The 14881-nt window shown below is 41.7% G+C and overlaps 1 protein-coding gene across 4 annotated transcripts in view; it reads left to right on the top strand.

Annotated features, from left to right (window-relative positions):
• PPEF1 (protein phosphatase with EF-hand domain 1) overlaps positions 1-14881 on the top strand; it is a 142871-nt gene that overhangs the window by 96270 nt on the left and 31720 nt on the right. For 3 of the 4 annotated variants that reach the window (XM_033201555.1, XM_033201558.1, XM_033201557.1), the window contains one exon: positions 5144-5296. The exons of the other annotated variant lie outside the window; for it this stretch is intronic. In XM_033201555.1, the coding sequence (XP_033057446.1) occupies positions 5144-5296 (153 nt within the window). The remainder of the gene's footprint in view (positions 1-5143; positions 5297-14881) is intronic. 4 annotated transcript variants of the gene reach the window in all.

Below are 14881 nucleotides of genomic sequence, written 5' to 3'. Positions count from 1 at the left end.
TTCTAAAAGTGAAAAATCCTGATTTTTAAAATTAAAATCTCATTATTCATTCATTTATATTGTGGTAAAATATATATAACATAAAACTTGCCACTGTAACCATTTTTAAGTGTATAGTTCAGAGGTATTAAGTATATTCACATTGTTGTGCAATCATCACCATCACTACCATCTATTTACAGAATTTTCCATCATCCCAGGCTGAAACTCTGGACCCATTAAACACTAACTACCCAGTCTCCCCTCTCCCAGCCTCTGGCAACCACCATTCTACCTTCTGTCTACGAATTTCACTACTCTAGGTACCTTATATAAGTGAAATCACTTATATAAGTGGAATTTATTTCTGAATTGATATGATTTCCCACATAATACACATCAAATAACTTAGGATAATTTTTTTGGAAATATCTTTTGAAATGTTTAAATAATCATGCTAACTACAAGCAGAGCAGGAACTAGTATGGAACCTCTGAGACAAGTGGCAATGTGGTGCCTATGAAGATCTCATGCCTTGTGAAGGGTTCCTTGGACGGGTCTTACAGGGTCACTGGAGTTGTCTTCCTCCTCTACCTGGGCCAAGAGGAAGCCCTTAGGCTAAGAGGTATAGGGGGTGCCACATGGGTTGAGGACCAGTAATAGCAGTAGAGCCAGATGATGCTCTATGGTCCTAGTGGGAAACCTGAACTTTTACCCTTCAGGACTGATCATCAACTTCCAGCCAACCCTGGGTGGGGGGTGTCTAGAGCTGGAATTTAATCTGATAGAGACAGAAATGTGACCCCAGTGGCACCTTGACTTTTTGGATCCTTTATACCTTTATACACATGTGAATGAGAACGTTGTTGCTAGCATCCTCCCGTCTTTTTAATTAAAGTTTAATAAGTCTGACCTCCAGACCAGATGAGATCCCCTTTTATATACTGTCAAGCCCCTTGTACATATCTTTCATCACAGTTACCAAATTTAAATAAGAATTGTGGTACTGTTTGTTTATTATCTTCCTCTGTTTTTCTAGTCCATTGATAAAACCCCAGCACCTGGGATGTAGTAAGTATTTAATATTCATTAACTATCTCCTGAGAGATTTAAGATCAAAGCAGGGCAAACCTAAAACAAAACTGAGGCCGGGCGCGGTGGCTCACGCCTGTAATCCCAGCACTTTAGGAGGCCGAGGCAGGCGGATCACGAGGTCAGGAGATCGAGACCATCCTGGCTAACATGGTGAAACCCCGTCTCTACTAAAAATACAAAAAATTAGCCGGGCATGGTGGTGGGCACCTGTAGTCCCAGCTACTCGGGAGGCTGAGGCAGGAGAATGGCATGAACCCAGGAGGCGGAGCTTGCAGTGAGCTGAGATCGCACCACTGCACTCCAGCCTGGGCGACAGAGCGAGACTCCGTCTCAAAAAAAAAAACTGAATAGAAAGTTTTTTACAGCCCTCTCCTGATTCTGTGGTGATTTTACATACCACCCTTTCCCACCTCACCAACTGATGATGGTGCGTCTTGGCTTACATCTCTTGTCCTGTTGTAATTATTAATAGCACCTCCTTTTACTCTTAAAAAAAGAAAAATCCCAGTTGCAGCCGGGCATGGTAGCTCACCCCTGTAATTCCAGCACTTTGGGAGGTTGAGGTGGGCAGATTGCTTGAGACCAGGAGTTTGAGACCAGTCTGGTCAACATAGCAAGACCTCAGCTCTACAAAAAAGAAAAAAATTAGCCAGGAGTGGTGGTGCACACCTGTGGTCCCAGCTACTTGGGAGGCTGAAGCATGGGGACTACTTGAACCCAGGAGTTTGAGATTGCAGTGAGCTGTGATTGCACCACTGCACTCCAGCCTGCATGACAGAGAGACCTTGTCTCAAAACAAACAAACAAAAAAATGCAACAAAACCCAGTTGCAATAAAATTTAAGCCCACTCTAAATTTAAGGTACCTTTCCCATCATATCAGCGAGTAGTCAAGCCAATAAGACATTTTGATCAAGATATAATAATCAGTATTAACATAATGAGTGGATTAGATTCTAGCCAAGAGCACAAGGGAACATGATGTCTTTGTCAGTCAAATACTGGCAAACACAGGGCATGAATGCCACACTCTATCGCCACCTGCCCTATGACTACAGTGCTAATCAGTCATGGCAGCCTCTTCCAATTGATCAGATTGAAAACTTTTGCTTTCCTGAGGTTAGCCTGAGCAGCCAGCTCTATCAAGGGCTTTTTGAGATATTGAGAAGATGCCTCTGGGATGTCCCTCACTAGCTCTGTGGAGATCCCAAGTTGAGAGCCACCTTAACATAGTAAAGACTGTGAGGCTCTAACATTAGACAGACAGAACTAGGTTAACATCCTGCCTCTGCCACTTCCTGGGTGACTGGGCAACCTACTGAAGTTTTTAATCCTTGGTTTCCACACTTATAAACTGAAGATAAAAATACCTACCATATCGGATTGTTGGGATGATTAAATGTAATTACCTATATGAAGAAAATGGTGGCCAGGTTTGGTGGCTCACACCTGTAATCCTAGCACTTGGGGAGGCTGAGGCACACGGATCACTTGAGGGTAGGAATTCAAGACCAGCCTGGCCAGAAAGGTGAAACTCTGTCTTTACTAAAATACAAAAAAATAGCTGGGCATGGTGGTGCACACCTGTAATCCCAGCTACTTGGGAGGCTGAGGCGGGAGGATCACTTGAACCCAGGAGGCTGACGCTGCAGTGAGCCAAGATCAAGCCACTGCACTCCAACCTGGGCGACAGTAAAACACTATTTCAGAAAAAAAGAAAGAAAGAAAGAAAGAAAGAAAAAAGAAAAGGGAAGGGAAGGGAAGGGAAGAAAATGGCATATACTACTAAACATATAGCTCTCTCCTCCAGTTCTCTTTTCTTTTTTCCTGATATTTGATTCTGAGGTTTGTGTTTCAGTCACCAGTACGGATCCTGGGAGGAGTTTGTGGGCCAGCAATTTTCTCAAGATACCTAAAGTTTCACCTCCTTCAGGGATCACTGTTCTACCTGCTCATAAGACTGGCTTTTTTTTTTTTTTTTTTTTTTTTTGGAGACGGAGTCTCGCTCTGCCCCCAGGCTGGAGTGCAGTGGCGCGATCTCGGCTCACTGCAAGCTCCTCTTCCCGGGTTCCCGCCATTCTCCTGCCTCAGCCTCCCTAGTAGCTGGGACTACAGGTGCCCGCCGCTACGCCCGGCTAATTTTTTTGTATTTTTAGTAGAGATGGGGTTTCACTGTGTTAGCCAGGATGGTCTCTATCTCCTGACCTCGTGATCCGCCCGTCTCGGCCTCCCAAAGTGCTGGGATTACAGGCGTGAGCCACCGCGCCCGGCAAGACTGGCTTTAAAGATAGAAATTCAACTTGTATATTGTTTGTGTCTTCTATCCTTCCTTGAGTGAGGTTGAACTGGTAACACATACTTGTTGTATTAAATATCATTGAACTGTAGTGAAAATGATAAGTTCAACCATTTGGAACTCTATCAGATGAGACATAAAAGTAGATTTTTCCAGTCCAATTTTATAACCCCCACTTTCCCCTCCCATAGGACCCTCCAACCCTCTGTGGCAGGAGGGACTGTACTTCCTGATTTACACCTGTGGTCATCATGGTATCAGTGTTAACAGGGGAGGGGAAGGGTTGGGGGAATTTGATGACAACCTCTATTCTAGGTTCATTTAAGGTATTTTGTAAGGTGGGCAGGTTGAGGGGGGTCAATGCAGAGGGACTAAAGAATGAAGGAAGATTCTATAAAACTAAGATTCTGGTTTAGTATTTGTCAAACTCCCCAGCAAGGCATTTGGGGAAAGATGGCTACTAGGACTCCCCAGGGGAAAATGGTGGTGTAGTGCCTTAGGGAGAGCTGGGGCAAAGCATCCCGATCCCAAGTGGCCTCGAAAACTTCAAAGCCACACATACTTAAGAGACCATGTGGCCTCGCTCAGTGAGCTCATCAGAAATGAGTTGTGTACAGCTGGGCACGGTGGCTCATGCCTATAGTCCTAGCACATTGTGAGCCGAAGTGAGAGGATCACTTGAGACCAGAAGTTCAAGACCAGACCAGCCTGGATAACATAGCAAGACCCCATCTCTACAAAAAAATAAAAAATAAAAAATAAGTGAGTTGTGTGGACCCAAGTCCAGAGGGTCCTCCCAGAATATTCTGCTCTGCCCGTAATGGGGACATTTGCTGGCAGGAGACAGGGCAGGTAGGCTGTGAACTAGCTAGCAATAGCTGAGCTTGAATTTCTACCTAGCTCAATGAGACAGGACCTCAGAATAAGATTCAATTTCATTTGAAAAATAAAGGTAAGATTTCCTACACACTCTAGTTTGTAAAAGAAACTAATACCTACCACAGAGAATTTGTCTATCACTGAACTATGCCACTAGTATAACAGAAGTATTGTTTAACATTGTTTTGTTTAAAGAGATGGTGCTACAAAGAAACAAGTATAAAATCACAGTCTCCGCTTGTGTAAGGGAACAAGAGGGATTCTAGTAATTGATGCCCTATCAGAAAGACATTTTGTTTTCCAAAGAAACACAGCAGTTTTGTTGCCAGGATTGGAGAACATCGTCAATGGCTGGCAGAGTCAGGCTGAGAACCACAATACATTTAGGTTGAAGGGCTTCTGAAGTTTTCAACCTATGTCTCCTTTAAGAACTTTCTTGGACACAGATGTATCTTTTCTCATTTCTTCTGGAAAGCATAACAAAATGCACAGCAGCCACCCTCTTAAGAGGTGTTTCTGAACTCCTGAAAATCCTGTGGCTAGATAAAGGCTCAATAGGAGACTCGTTGCCCCTACCTTAGCATCTTCCATTTTCTGTGTGGATGCCACAGAATGTGTTTAACACCTGCAGAGAAACTCCAATGAAACACAGAAACTCTTTCTTTATAGGGCAATGTCTGTCATTGAAAAGTGTACCAACAGACTGTAACAGACCCACTTTACAGACATCAGTGGATAAGTGAGATGTAGGAGGTGGGTGAGATGCAAAAAGTGACCGTGTGTTTTTCACTGGGTTGTGGCACCACGATATAGAAAGAATCCCAACTGGGACTGAAGTGTCTGTATGCAATGAAATAAGCAGAGGGGTGGACTAAAGCATGAATTTGTTTTATAGATGAAATCTGTGCTGATACTACCAATGGAAACAAACAGAGACTATGACACTGACTCGACGCACAATAAAGTAGGTGTGACTTTTAATGCACATGGAAGAATCAAAACAAATGGATCTCCCATTGAACACTTACCAAAGCATGAATGGGAGCAGGTAGGTAATCAGGGCGTTCACTGCAGTGGCAACAATGACACCAGCATGCATGCTATCCCTTACAATATATAGATAAAGAGTGACTTTACCTTCACAAGCAGACCACATGATTCTCTTGGAATTCATCACTATATTTTAAACAGCTTTATTGAGATATAATTCACATACCATGTAACTCACCCATTTAAATTGTATAATTCAGTGGTTTTTAGTATATTCACAGTGTTGTACAACTAGCATCACAATCTAATTTTAGAACGTTTTCATCATCTGAAAAAGAAACTGCATACCTATTAGCATCACTCCCCACTCCCTTCTGTAGCCACCCTGTGCCACCTAACAGCCTTAAGCAACCCTCAGTCAGCTATCTGTCTTTACAGATTTGCCTATTCTGAACATGTTGTAGAAATGGACACATAAGTGATGTTTTGTGTCTGGCTTCTTTCACTCAGCACAATGTTCTGGAGGCTCATCCATGTTGTAGCATGTATCAGTACTCAACATCTATTTGTTGCTGAGTAATATTCCATTATATGGATATACACATTGTATTTATTCATTCATAAGTTGATGCACATTTGGTTGTTTCCACTTTTTGGCTATTATGAATAATCCTTCTATGAACCATCACATACAAGTTTTTCTGTGCACGTATGTTTTTATTTCTCCTAAGTGTATACCTAGGAGTGGAACTGCTGAGTCATAAGCTAACTCTTAATCAAGTTTAACATTTTAAGAAAGTCCCAAACTGTTTTCCCAAGTGGCTGCACCATTTTACATTTCCACTAGCAATGGATGAAGGTTCCAGTTTCTCCACATCTTCTCTAACACTTGTTATTGTCTATCATTTTGATTATAGCCATCCCAGAGGGCATGAGATGGAATCTCATTATGGTTTTGATTTGCATTTCCCTAATGACTAATGATGTCAAGCATCTTTTCATGTGTTTATTGGATATTTGTAGATCTTCTTTGGAGAAGTGTCTATTCAGATCCTTTGCCTATCTAAAAAATTGAGTTATTTATCTTTTTATTATTGCATTATAAGAGGTTTTTCAAATATATTCTACATACAAATCCTTTGTCAGGGATATTATTTGCAAATACCCTCTCCCGTTCTGTGGGTTGTCTTTTCCCCGTCTTGATGGGGTCCTTTGCAGTACAGCAGTTTTTAATTTTGATGATGCCCAGTCAAAATGATATATTTTTTCTCTTTAGTTGCTCGTGTTTTTGATGTTGTATCTAAGCTACTGCCTAACCCAAAGTCATAAAGATCTCTTACTTTGTTTTCTTCTAAGAATTTTATACATTTCGCTCTTAAATTTAGGTGTCTGATCCATTTTGAGTTAATTTTTGTGTGTGGTGGGAGTTGAGATTCCAATTCTTTCCGTTTTATATGATATTTAGTTATCCCCCACCATTTCTTTTTTTTTTTTCTATTTTTTTGAGACAAAGTCTCGCTCTGTCACCCAAGCTGGAGTGCAGTGGCGCGATCTCGGCTCACTGCAACCTTTGCCTCCCAAGTAGTAGCTTGGATTACAGGCATGCGTTACCACACCCGCTAATTTTTGTATTTTTAGTAGAGATGAGGTTTCCCCATATTGGCCAGGCTGGTCTCGAACTCCTGACCTTAGGTGATCTGCCCACCTTGGCCTCCAAAACTGCTGGGATTATAGGCGTGAGCCACTGTGCCCGGCCACCAGCACCATTTCTTAAAAATACTATACTTTTCTTATTAATTTTTCTTGATACCCTTATCAAAAAATCAGTTGACCATAATAAAAGGATTTATTTCTAGACTCTTAATTATAGTTCACAATTCTATGTTTATGCTTATGTCAATACTGTACAATTTTGATTACTGTAGCTTTGTGGGAAGTTTTAAAATTGGAAAGTGTGAGTTCTCCAACTTTGTTCTTCTTTTTCCAGATTGTTTTGGCTGTTCTGGGTCCCTTAAATTTCCATATGAATTTTAGGATTAGTTTGTCAATATCTACCAAAAAGCAGCTGGGATATTGGTAGGGTTGCCTTGAATCCATAGGTCAATTTGGGTACTATGGCTGTCTTGAGATGTCTTTCCATTTATTTAGATCTTTAATTTCAACAATGTATACACATATACACGTCTTGCTCTTGTTTTGTTAAATTTATTCCTAGGTGTTTTTGATGCTATTGTAAATAGAATTGTTTTCTTAATTACATTTTGGATTGTGCATTGCTAGTGTATAGAAATACAACTGACTTTTATATACTGACATTGTGTTGTGAACTTTGATAAACGTATTAGTTCTAATGGTTTTTAGTGGATTTTTTGAGATTTTCCACATACAAGATTATGTTATCTGTGAATAATTTTACTTCTTCTTTTCCAATCTGTCTGCCTTTTCTTTTCCTTTTTTTTCTTTTTGCTTAATTGCCTTGTCTAGAACCTCCAGTACACTGTTGAATAAAAGTGAAGAGAGTAGATATCTTTGTCTTGTTCATGATACTGGGGAAAGCATTCAGTCTTTCATCAAGTATGATATTAGCTGTGTATTTGTTTGTAGTGGCCTTTTATTACATTGAGGAAGTTTCTTTCTATGCTTAGTTTATTGAGTGTTTTTATTGTGAAAGACTGTTGGATTTTGTCAAGTGCTTTTTCTGAATACATTAAAATGATGTGTTCTTTCCCTTTACTCTATTAATATGGTAGGTTATATTAATTGATTTCAGAGATGTTAAACAACCTGACATTCCTGGGATAAATCCCACTTAGTCATGATGTATAATCCACCTTCTATGTTGCTGGCTTCCATTTGGTAGTTTTTTGAGGATTTTTGCATTTATATTCATAAGAGCTATTGGTCTATGGTTTTCTTTTCTTGTGATATCTTTGTCTGGTTTGGTATAAGTTTGGCCTCATGAGAGGAATTAGAAAGTATTGTCTCCTCTTCTGTGTTTTAGAAGAGTCTGTGAAGGATTGATTTTAATTCTTCAAATGTTTGATAGAATCCGTCAGTGAAGCCATCTGGGCCTGGGCTTTTCTTTGTAGGAAGTTTTAAAATTACTAATTTCAATATTTTTCCTTGCTATAGTTGTAGTCAAATTTTTTGTTTCTTCTTGAGTAGTTTGTGTTTTGGTAGTTGTGTCTTTCTTGGAATTTGTTTCATTTCCTGAAACAAATTCATTTCATCTACTTTATCTAATTTGTTGACCTAAAGTTGTCTGTAGTACTCCTTTGTAATTCTTTCTTCTCCTGAAAGTTTGATAGTAATATTCCCTCTTTTATTCCTGATATTAGTAATTTGAGTCTCCTCTGTTTTTTCTTGGTTTCTCAGTCTCACTAAGGTTTGTCAATGTTATTGATCTTTTTGAAGAACCAACTTTTAGTTTTATTGATTTTTCTCTATTGTTGTCTATTATCTATTTCATTTATTTCTGCACTAATTGTTAACAGTGGAGGGTGTCCAGGTTCTTGGCGTCTTGAACAATGAATTGGACAAAAACACACAAACAAAGCAAGGAGGGAATGAAGGGTTTTATTGAAATGAAGGTACACTCCACAGTGTGGGAGTGCCCTGAGCACAGGGGCTGAAGGCCCTGTTATAGAATTTTGGGGAGTTTCAATACCCCCTAGAGGATTCCATTGGTTACTTGGAGTACACCCTATGTAAATGAAGAGTTTGAAGTAAAGTTACAAAGTCATTTACAGCATAAACCCTATGGAAAGGATATTTCCTGTCATAGCTGAAATGTGAATTGGCCTTATGTTCCCTGCCTCCAGACCCTATTTTCCTGCCTCATAATCTTTATCATTTCCTTCCTTCTGCTTGTTTTAGTTTAGTTTGCGCTTCTTTTTTTAGTTTCCTTAGAAGGTAATGTCATTGATTTGAGATCTTTTTTATTTTAATAAAGATACAAATCTTCCTTTAAGAACTGCTTTAGCTCCATCCCTTAAGTTTGCTGTGTTATTAAACAATTGCTACTGACTTAAAAAAAAAATAGTTTTGCTGTGTTGTGCTTTTGTTTTCAATAGTATTGTCTAAAAATCCTTGTGATTAACTTATCTGTTATTTGGTAGTGTGTTGTTTAATTTCTACATATTTATGAATTCCCCACATTTCTTTCGTTTATTGATTTAAAATTTAATTTGATTGTGGTCAGAGAACACATGCTTTGCCTGATTTAAATTCCTTTAAAACTTTTTTCTTTTTTTGGTAAATCCTTTTAAAATTTGTTGAGGCTTTTTTTGTGGCCTAGCATATGGTTTATCCTGGAGAATGCTCCATGTGCACTTTAGAAGACTATATATTTCACTCTTATTGGGTGGAGTGTTTTATATATGTCTCTTTGAACATATTTATAATAGTTGCTTTGAAATCTTTGTCTGCTAAGTCAACGTCTAGTCCCTTCAAAAGCAGTTTTTATTGCCTGCTTCCCCACTCTGCCCCCTCACCCCCCACCCCCTACCCCTGCCCTGCCCGTGTGTGAGTCATACTTTCTTCTTTGCGTGTCGTGTAATCTTACATTGTAGTAACCCTAGGTAGTTATTCCCATGCCCCTCTGGGGCTTGTTGTTATTTGCTTTTTTGTTTGTTTGTTGAGTGACTTGTCTGGACTAGTTCAGTGAAGTCTATTCCCCTTCAGTGCGCAGCCTCTGATGTCACTCCACAGAGTGCTGCCTTGGGCATGCATACAGTTTCTCCGACCACCCGGGCTACTGTGGTTTTAATTGGGCTCTCTTTGTCTCTTTCCCTGATCTCTCCTTTAAGCTTCGTACCCATCTGCATCTATTTGAAGCAGTCCCAGCTGTTAGCCTTCACTAATTGCTAGCTGATTGCTCTATTGTTTTTAACAATGCCCTGGCCCACAGAGTGCTCTACAGTCTGATCCGATTAAAGTTGGACCCCTTCGCAGGGGAGGGCTTTAACCATGTTTGAGGCTTACTCCAACCTCCACAAAGGCTCTTTTCTCATCTGTCTGTTTCCCCGATTCAGTCTGTTAAATTTCTTCTAGCTGGTGTACTGTTGCTACTAGTATCTCAGCACTACCATCCTCCTCGTAAACGCTTATTCCCAACATCTCCACTGTTTTCAACAGTGCCTTTAGGCATGAACTTCCTTGCACTCTGTGCCAAATAAGGCCAGTCCCCTTAGGCAGCATGGCAGTGCTCTGTTCTTGACCTGCCTCTCCCCCGGGCCAAACCACTGTGCCATCACACTGCAGCTGGGAGCAGGGACAGTGACCCACTTTTCCTCCAGTGACAGCCCTGTTCCACAAGCGGGGTAGTAGGCAGGGATGATAGCCCCTGGTCTTCTTGGCTTGCCCTTCCTGGCATAGCACCTCTTCCTTATGATTGAGCAAGTGTGGGGGCAGTTGGGGTCTAGCACCTGCAGGCTGCCATGCCTAGGATAGGGCTTCTGCCCAATGAGTGGGGGAAGTGAACCCCAGTCCTCTCTGCTGTGCTTGCCTGGAATCCAGCTTCTGTAATGCAGAGCTGGGGGGAATGAGGGATGCTCATCAGCTTGCTGCTTCTGGGGCAAAACCATAACCCTCTGCTGGGAGCTTGGGGAAGAAGGAGCCCCATCTTGGATGCGTCCACTCGAAGTAGAGCATCCTTCATGCTGATCAGTGAAGGGAGTTAGAGTAGCTCATGGCTCAAATGCCACACACTCTGTTGGTATCAAAATTTAGTAAGTTTTCTTAAATGTTTCTCCATATGCTGCATGCCATTAGGACAATTTCCAGTGGCTTTGTTTTAATTTTTTTTTAAGTGATTTTCCGCTGGGCATGGTGGCTCACGCCTGTAATCCCAGCACTTTGGGAGGCTGAGGTGGGCAGATTGCTTGAGCCCAGGAGTTGGAGACCAGCCTCGGCAACTTGGCAAAACCCCATCTCTAAAAAGTACAAAAATTAGCCAGGCGTGGTGGTGCATGCCTGTAGTCCCAGCTACTCGGGAGGCTGAAGCAGGAGCATGGCTGCTCGAACCTGGGAGGCGGAGGCTGCAGTGAGCTGAGATCATGCCACTGCACTCCAGCCTGGGCGACAGAGCGGGACCCTATCTTAAAGAAAAAGATGTTCACACGTTAAATGGTTGTTTCACTGGGGAGGGGGTCTGCCAAGCCCCTAACACTGCCATTCCTGTCGTTATGTTGTCATTTTGAGACCTGTACTTAGTATGTCTATAAACATGGATGTAAAGGCAATAAGCCGTGTACTCATCTTTGTGACAGCGTGCATATCCGGAGCTGCCTGTCTGGAGTCTCTGGCAGCTTCTGGCATGGAGTAAGATCTATAAATATTCCTCTCATTCATTCATCCATCCAACAAGAATGTATTGATCACTCCTGAGTACTCTAGCTCATTTGTCTTGGTGAAATTTGGCGTTTTTCTTTTTTTTTTTTTTTTTTTTTGAGACGGAGTCTCGCTCTGTCGCCCAGGCTGGAGTGCAGTGGCCGGATCTCAGCTCACTGCAAGCTCCGCCTCCCAGTTTATGCCATTCTCTCGCCTCAGCCTCCCGAGTAGCTGGGACTACAGGCGCCCGCCACCTCGCCCGGCTAATTTTTTGTATTTTTTTAGTAGAGACGGGGTTTCACCGTGTTTGCCAGGATGGTCTCGATCTCCTGACCTCGTGATCCACCCGTCTCGGCTTCCCAAAGTGCTGGGATTACAGGCTTGAGCCACCGCGCCCGGCCTGGCGTTTTTCTAAATTTCCAGTCCTACATTTTAACTGCTTTCTTGTCAGTTTTTACCCCATATGGCAGGGATGAGTTCTTAAGAACAACAGCTATGTGTATTATGTCATTAAATCTTTAAAGCAACCTGGTGATGTAGATAATATTATTCCTGTTTCCCAAAAGAAGACACTGAAGCTCACATAAGTTGAATAATTTTCTAAATGATGGGTCTACATTTGATTGCAAATTTGTTGGACTCTACACTTCTCATTTTTAACTGTTAGGCCACACCATGTCTCTCACTGTAGGAGAAGATGTTACAGGACACTGCGTTTTGTTTCTTTGTTTGGGTTTTTTTTTTTTTTGAGATGGAGTCTCACTCTGTCACCCAGGCTGGAGTGCAGTGGCGCAGTCTCAGCTCATTGCAACCTCCGCCTCCTGGGTTTAAGCAGTTCTCCTCTCTCAGCCTCCGGAGTAGCTGGGATTACAGGCACGCGCCACCATGCCCGGCTAATTTTTCTATTTTTAGTAGAGACTGAGTTTCACCATATTGGTCAGGCTGGTCTCGAACTCCTGACCTCAGGTGATCCACCTACCTTGGCATCCCAGAGTGCTGGGATTACAGGTGTGAGCCACTGTGCCCGGCCCGAGAACACTGTTTTTCAACTTCTTGGATGGGAATGTTATGACCTCTTAGAAAGGTCTTTTGTAGACTCTTCTTCAGGTTTCCTGTTCTGAAAGAACTGAAATAAAATTATTGGAAATGGACTCATGCTTAATGATAAAAGTGTTCTTCCTGTAGATAGAATCATAACCATAAGAAGTAGCTCTCGTTTTCAGATATAAACACACATACATGCATTTGCAACGTCACAAGTACACATAGACACATGCCCACATGATATTGGTTACATCTGTAGCTGGGAAACATAGTCAAACAATTACCAAACAGTGTTGAATTTCTTACTTCCCTTCAGTAATTGTTAAAGAAACCTCTATTTCTTGATTTAGGACCATTATACCTTGATTGCTGAAAATGTTGACTAAAATGTGATTTCTGGTGTATATACCCTAATCAATGAGGAGACAGAGAGGTAGGCAGAAAGACAGAGGGAGAAATGGTATTCTTCATTGGCTGCGAGTCCAAAATATTTAAAAATCAAGTAAGCATGAGAGGCATCTCATAGCAAGTAGGAAAGGATGCCTCCTTAAACCTTGACATCCAAATCCCAAAGACTGAAGGTTAGAACAAGCTCTTCTAGGATTATGGTGAATAAAGAAGATAATGTTAAAGAAATGGGAGCTGCACACAAAGAAAATTGTGGCCTCTGAAAGCCTAGATGAGCCGGGCACGGTGGCTCAAGCCTGTAATCCTAGCACTTTGGGAGGCCGAGACGGTGGATCACGAGGTCCAGGAGATCGAGACCATCCTGGCTAACATGGTGAAACCCCGTCTCTACTAAAAATACAAAAAAACTAGCCGGGCGAGGTGGCGGGCGCCTGTAGTCCCAGCTACTCCGAGGCTGAGGCAGGAGAATGGTGTAAACCCGGGAGGCGGAGCTTGCAGTGAGCTGAGATCCGGCCACTGCACTCCAGCCTGGGAGACAGAGCCAGACTCCGTCTCAAAAAAAAAAAAAAAAAAAAAAAAAGAAAGCCTAGATGAGTTAGAGCCTTAAGAAGTGGGAGGAAGGAGACTGGGGCTCGTTATTCCACAACAGAACCTCCCGCTCCCCAAACAATAGAGATATGGCATCTTGCAGACCCCACACACATGATCGGAGCTGACATTGGGTAAAATGGGCCAGAACCTCATTTCTGATGTTTAATCATTTCAGTTGTGCCCCTAATTTTCTTTCCTCAGTTCCTGGTACATAGTGGATAAACACACACATAAGTTATGCTGGAGCCGAAATTTCCAGATAAAAACAGAGCTCACAATTACTTTATTTCTTAATATCTATGAGCTGTTTTGTATAAAGATCATATACTCTTTATTTTGTCTTGTAGTCATGGAAATTCATAATTCTTGGCAGAGTGCTATAGTTTAAATTTTCCCTTATGTTCACTGAGATGTGGGGATATATTTAATCAGAGTTAAGTCACTGTACAGAGATGAATATGATACTCTTTAAGACAGACTTACAAGGAGACAGAGGCCAAAAAGATTTCAAAAATAATTTAAATTATTTATAGCCTGAATGACTCCCTTCTCTTTATTCATTCATTTAACAGGTATTTATTGAGCACCTACTATGTGTCAGACACTGTTCTAGGCTTCTGGGAAATGTCAATGACTAAATAAAGATCAGTTACCTTGCAGAGCTTACATTTTAGGGGGAGGAGTTAGATGATAAATAATACAATAATAAATAAATGATACGATATCTTAAGTGATAAGTTCTTTTATTATTATTTTTTTTAGACAGAGTCTTGCTCTATCTCCCAGGCTGGAGTGCAGTGGCGCAATCTGGGCTCACTGCAAGCTCTGCCTGCCGGGTTCACACCATTCTCCTCCCAAGTAGCTGGGACTACAGGCGCCCGCCACCACGCCCAGCTAGCTTTTTTGTATTTTTAATAGAGACAGGGTTTCACTGTGTTGGCCAGGATAGTCTCAACCTCATGATCCGCCCGCCTCGGCCTCCCAAAGTGCTGGGATTACAGGCGTGAGCCACTGTGCCCGGCCTTAAGTGATAAGTTCTATGGGAAAAATAAAACTAGAGCAGAGTTGGGGAGAACAAGAAAACTGGTCTTGGGGACAAAATTGCAATTTTTTTTTTTTTTTTTTTTGAGACAGGGTCTCACTCCTGTAGTCCAGGTAGGAGTGCAGTAGTGCAGTTATGGCTTATTGCAACCCTGACCACCTGGGCTCAAGTGATTCTCCCACCTCATTTTTTGATTTTTTTGTAGAGACGATGTCTCACTATATTGCC

Source organism: Trachypithecus francoisi, unplaced genomic scaffold (assembly GCF_009764315.1).
Source record: "Trachypithecus francoisi isolate TF-2019V2 unplaced genomic scaffold, Tfra_2.0 Lachesis_group6, whole genome shotgun sequence".
NCBI lineage: Eukaryota > Metazoa > Chordata > Mammalia > Primates > Cercopithecidae > Trachypithecus > Trachypithecus francoisi.
Note: the sequence above shows the minus strand (reverse complement) of the source record. Positions and strands in the feature narration are given on the sequence as shown.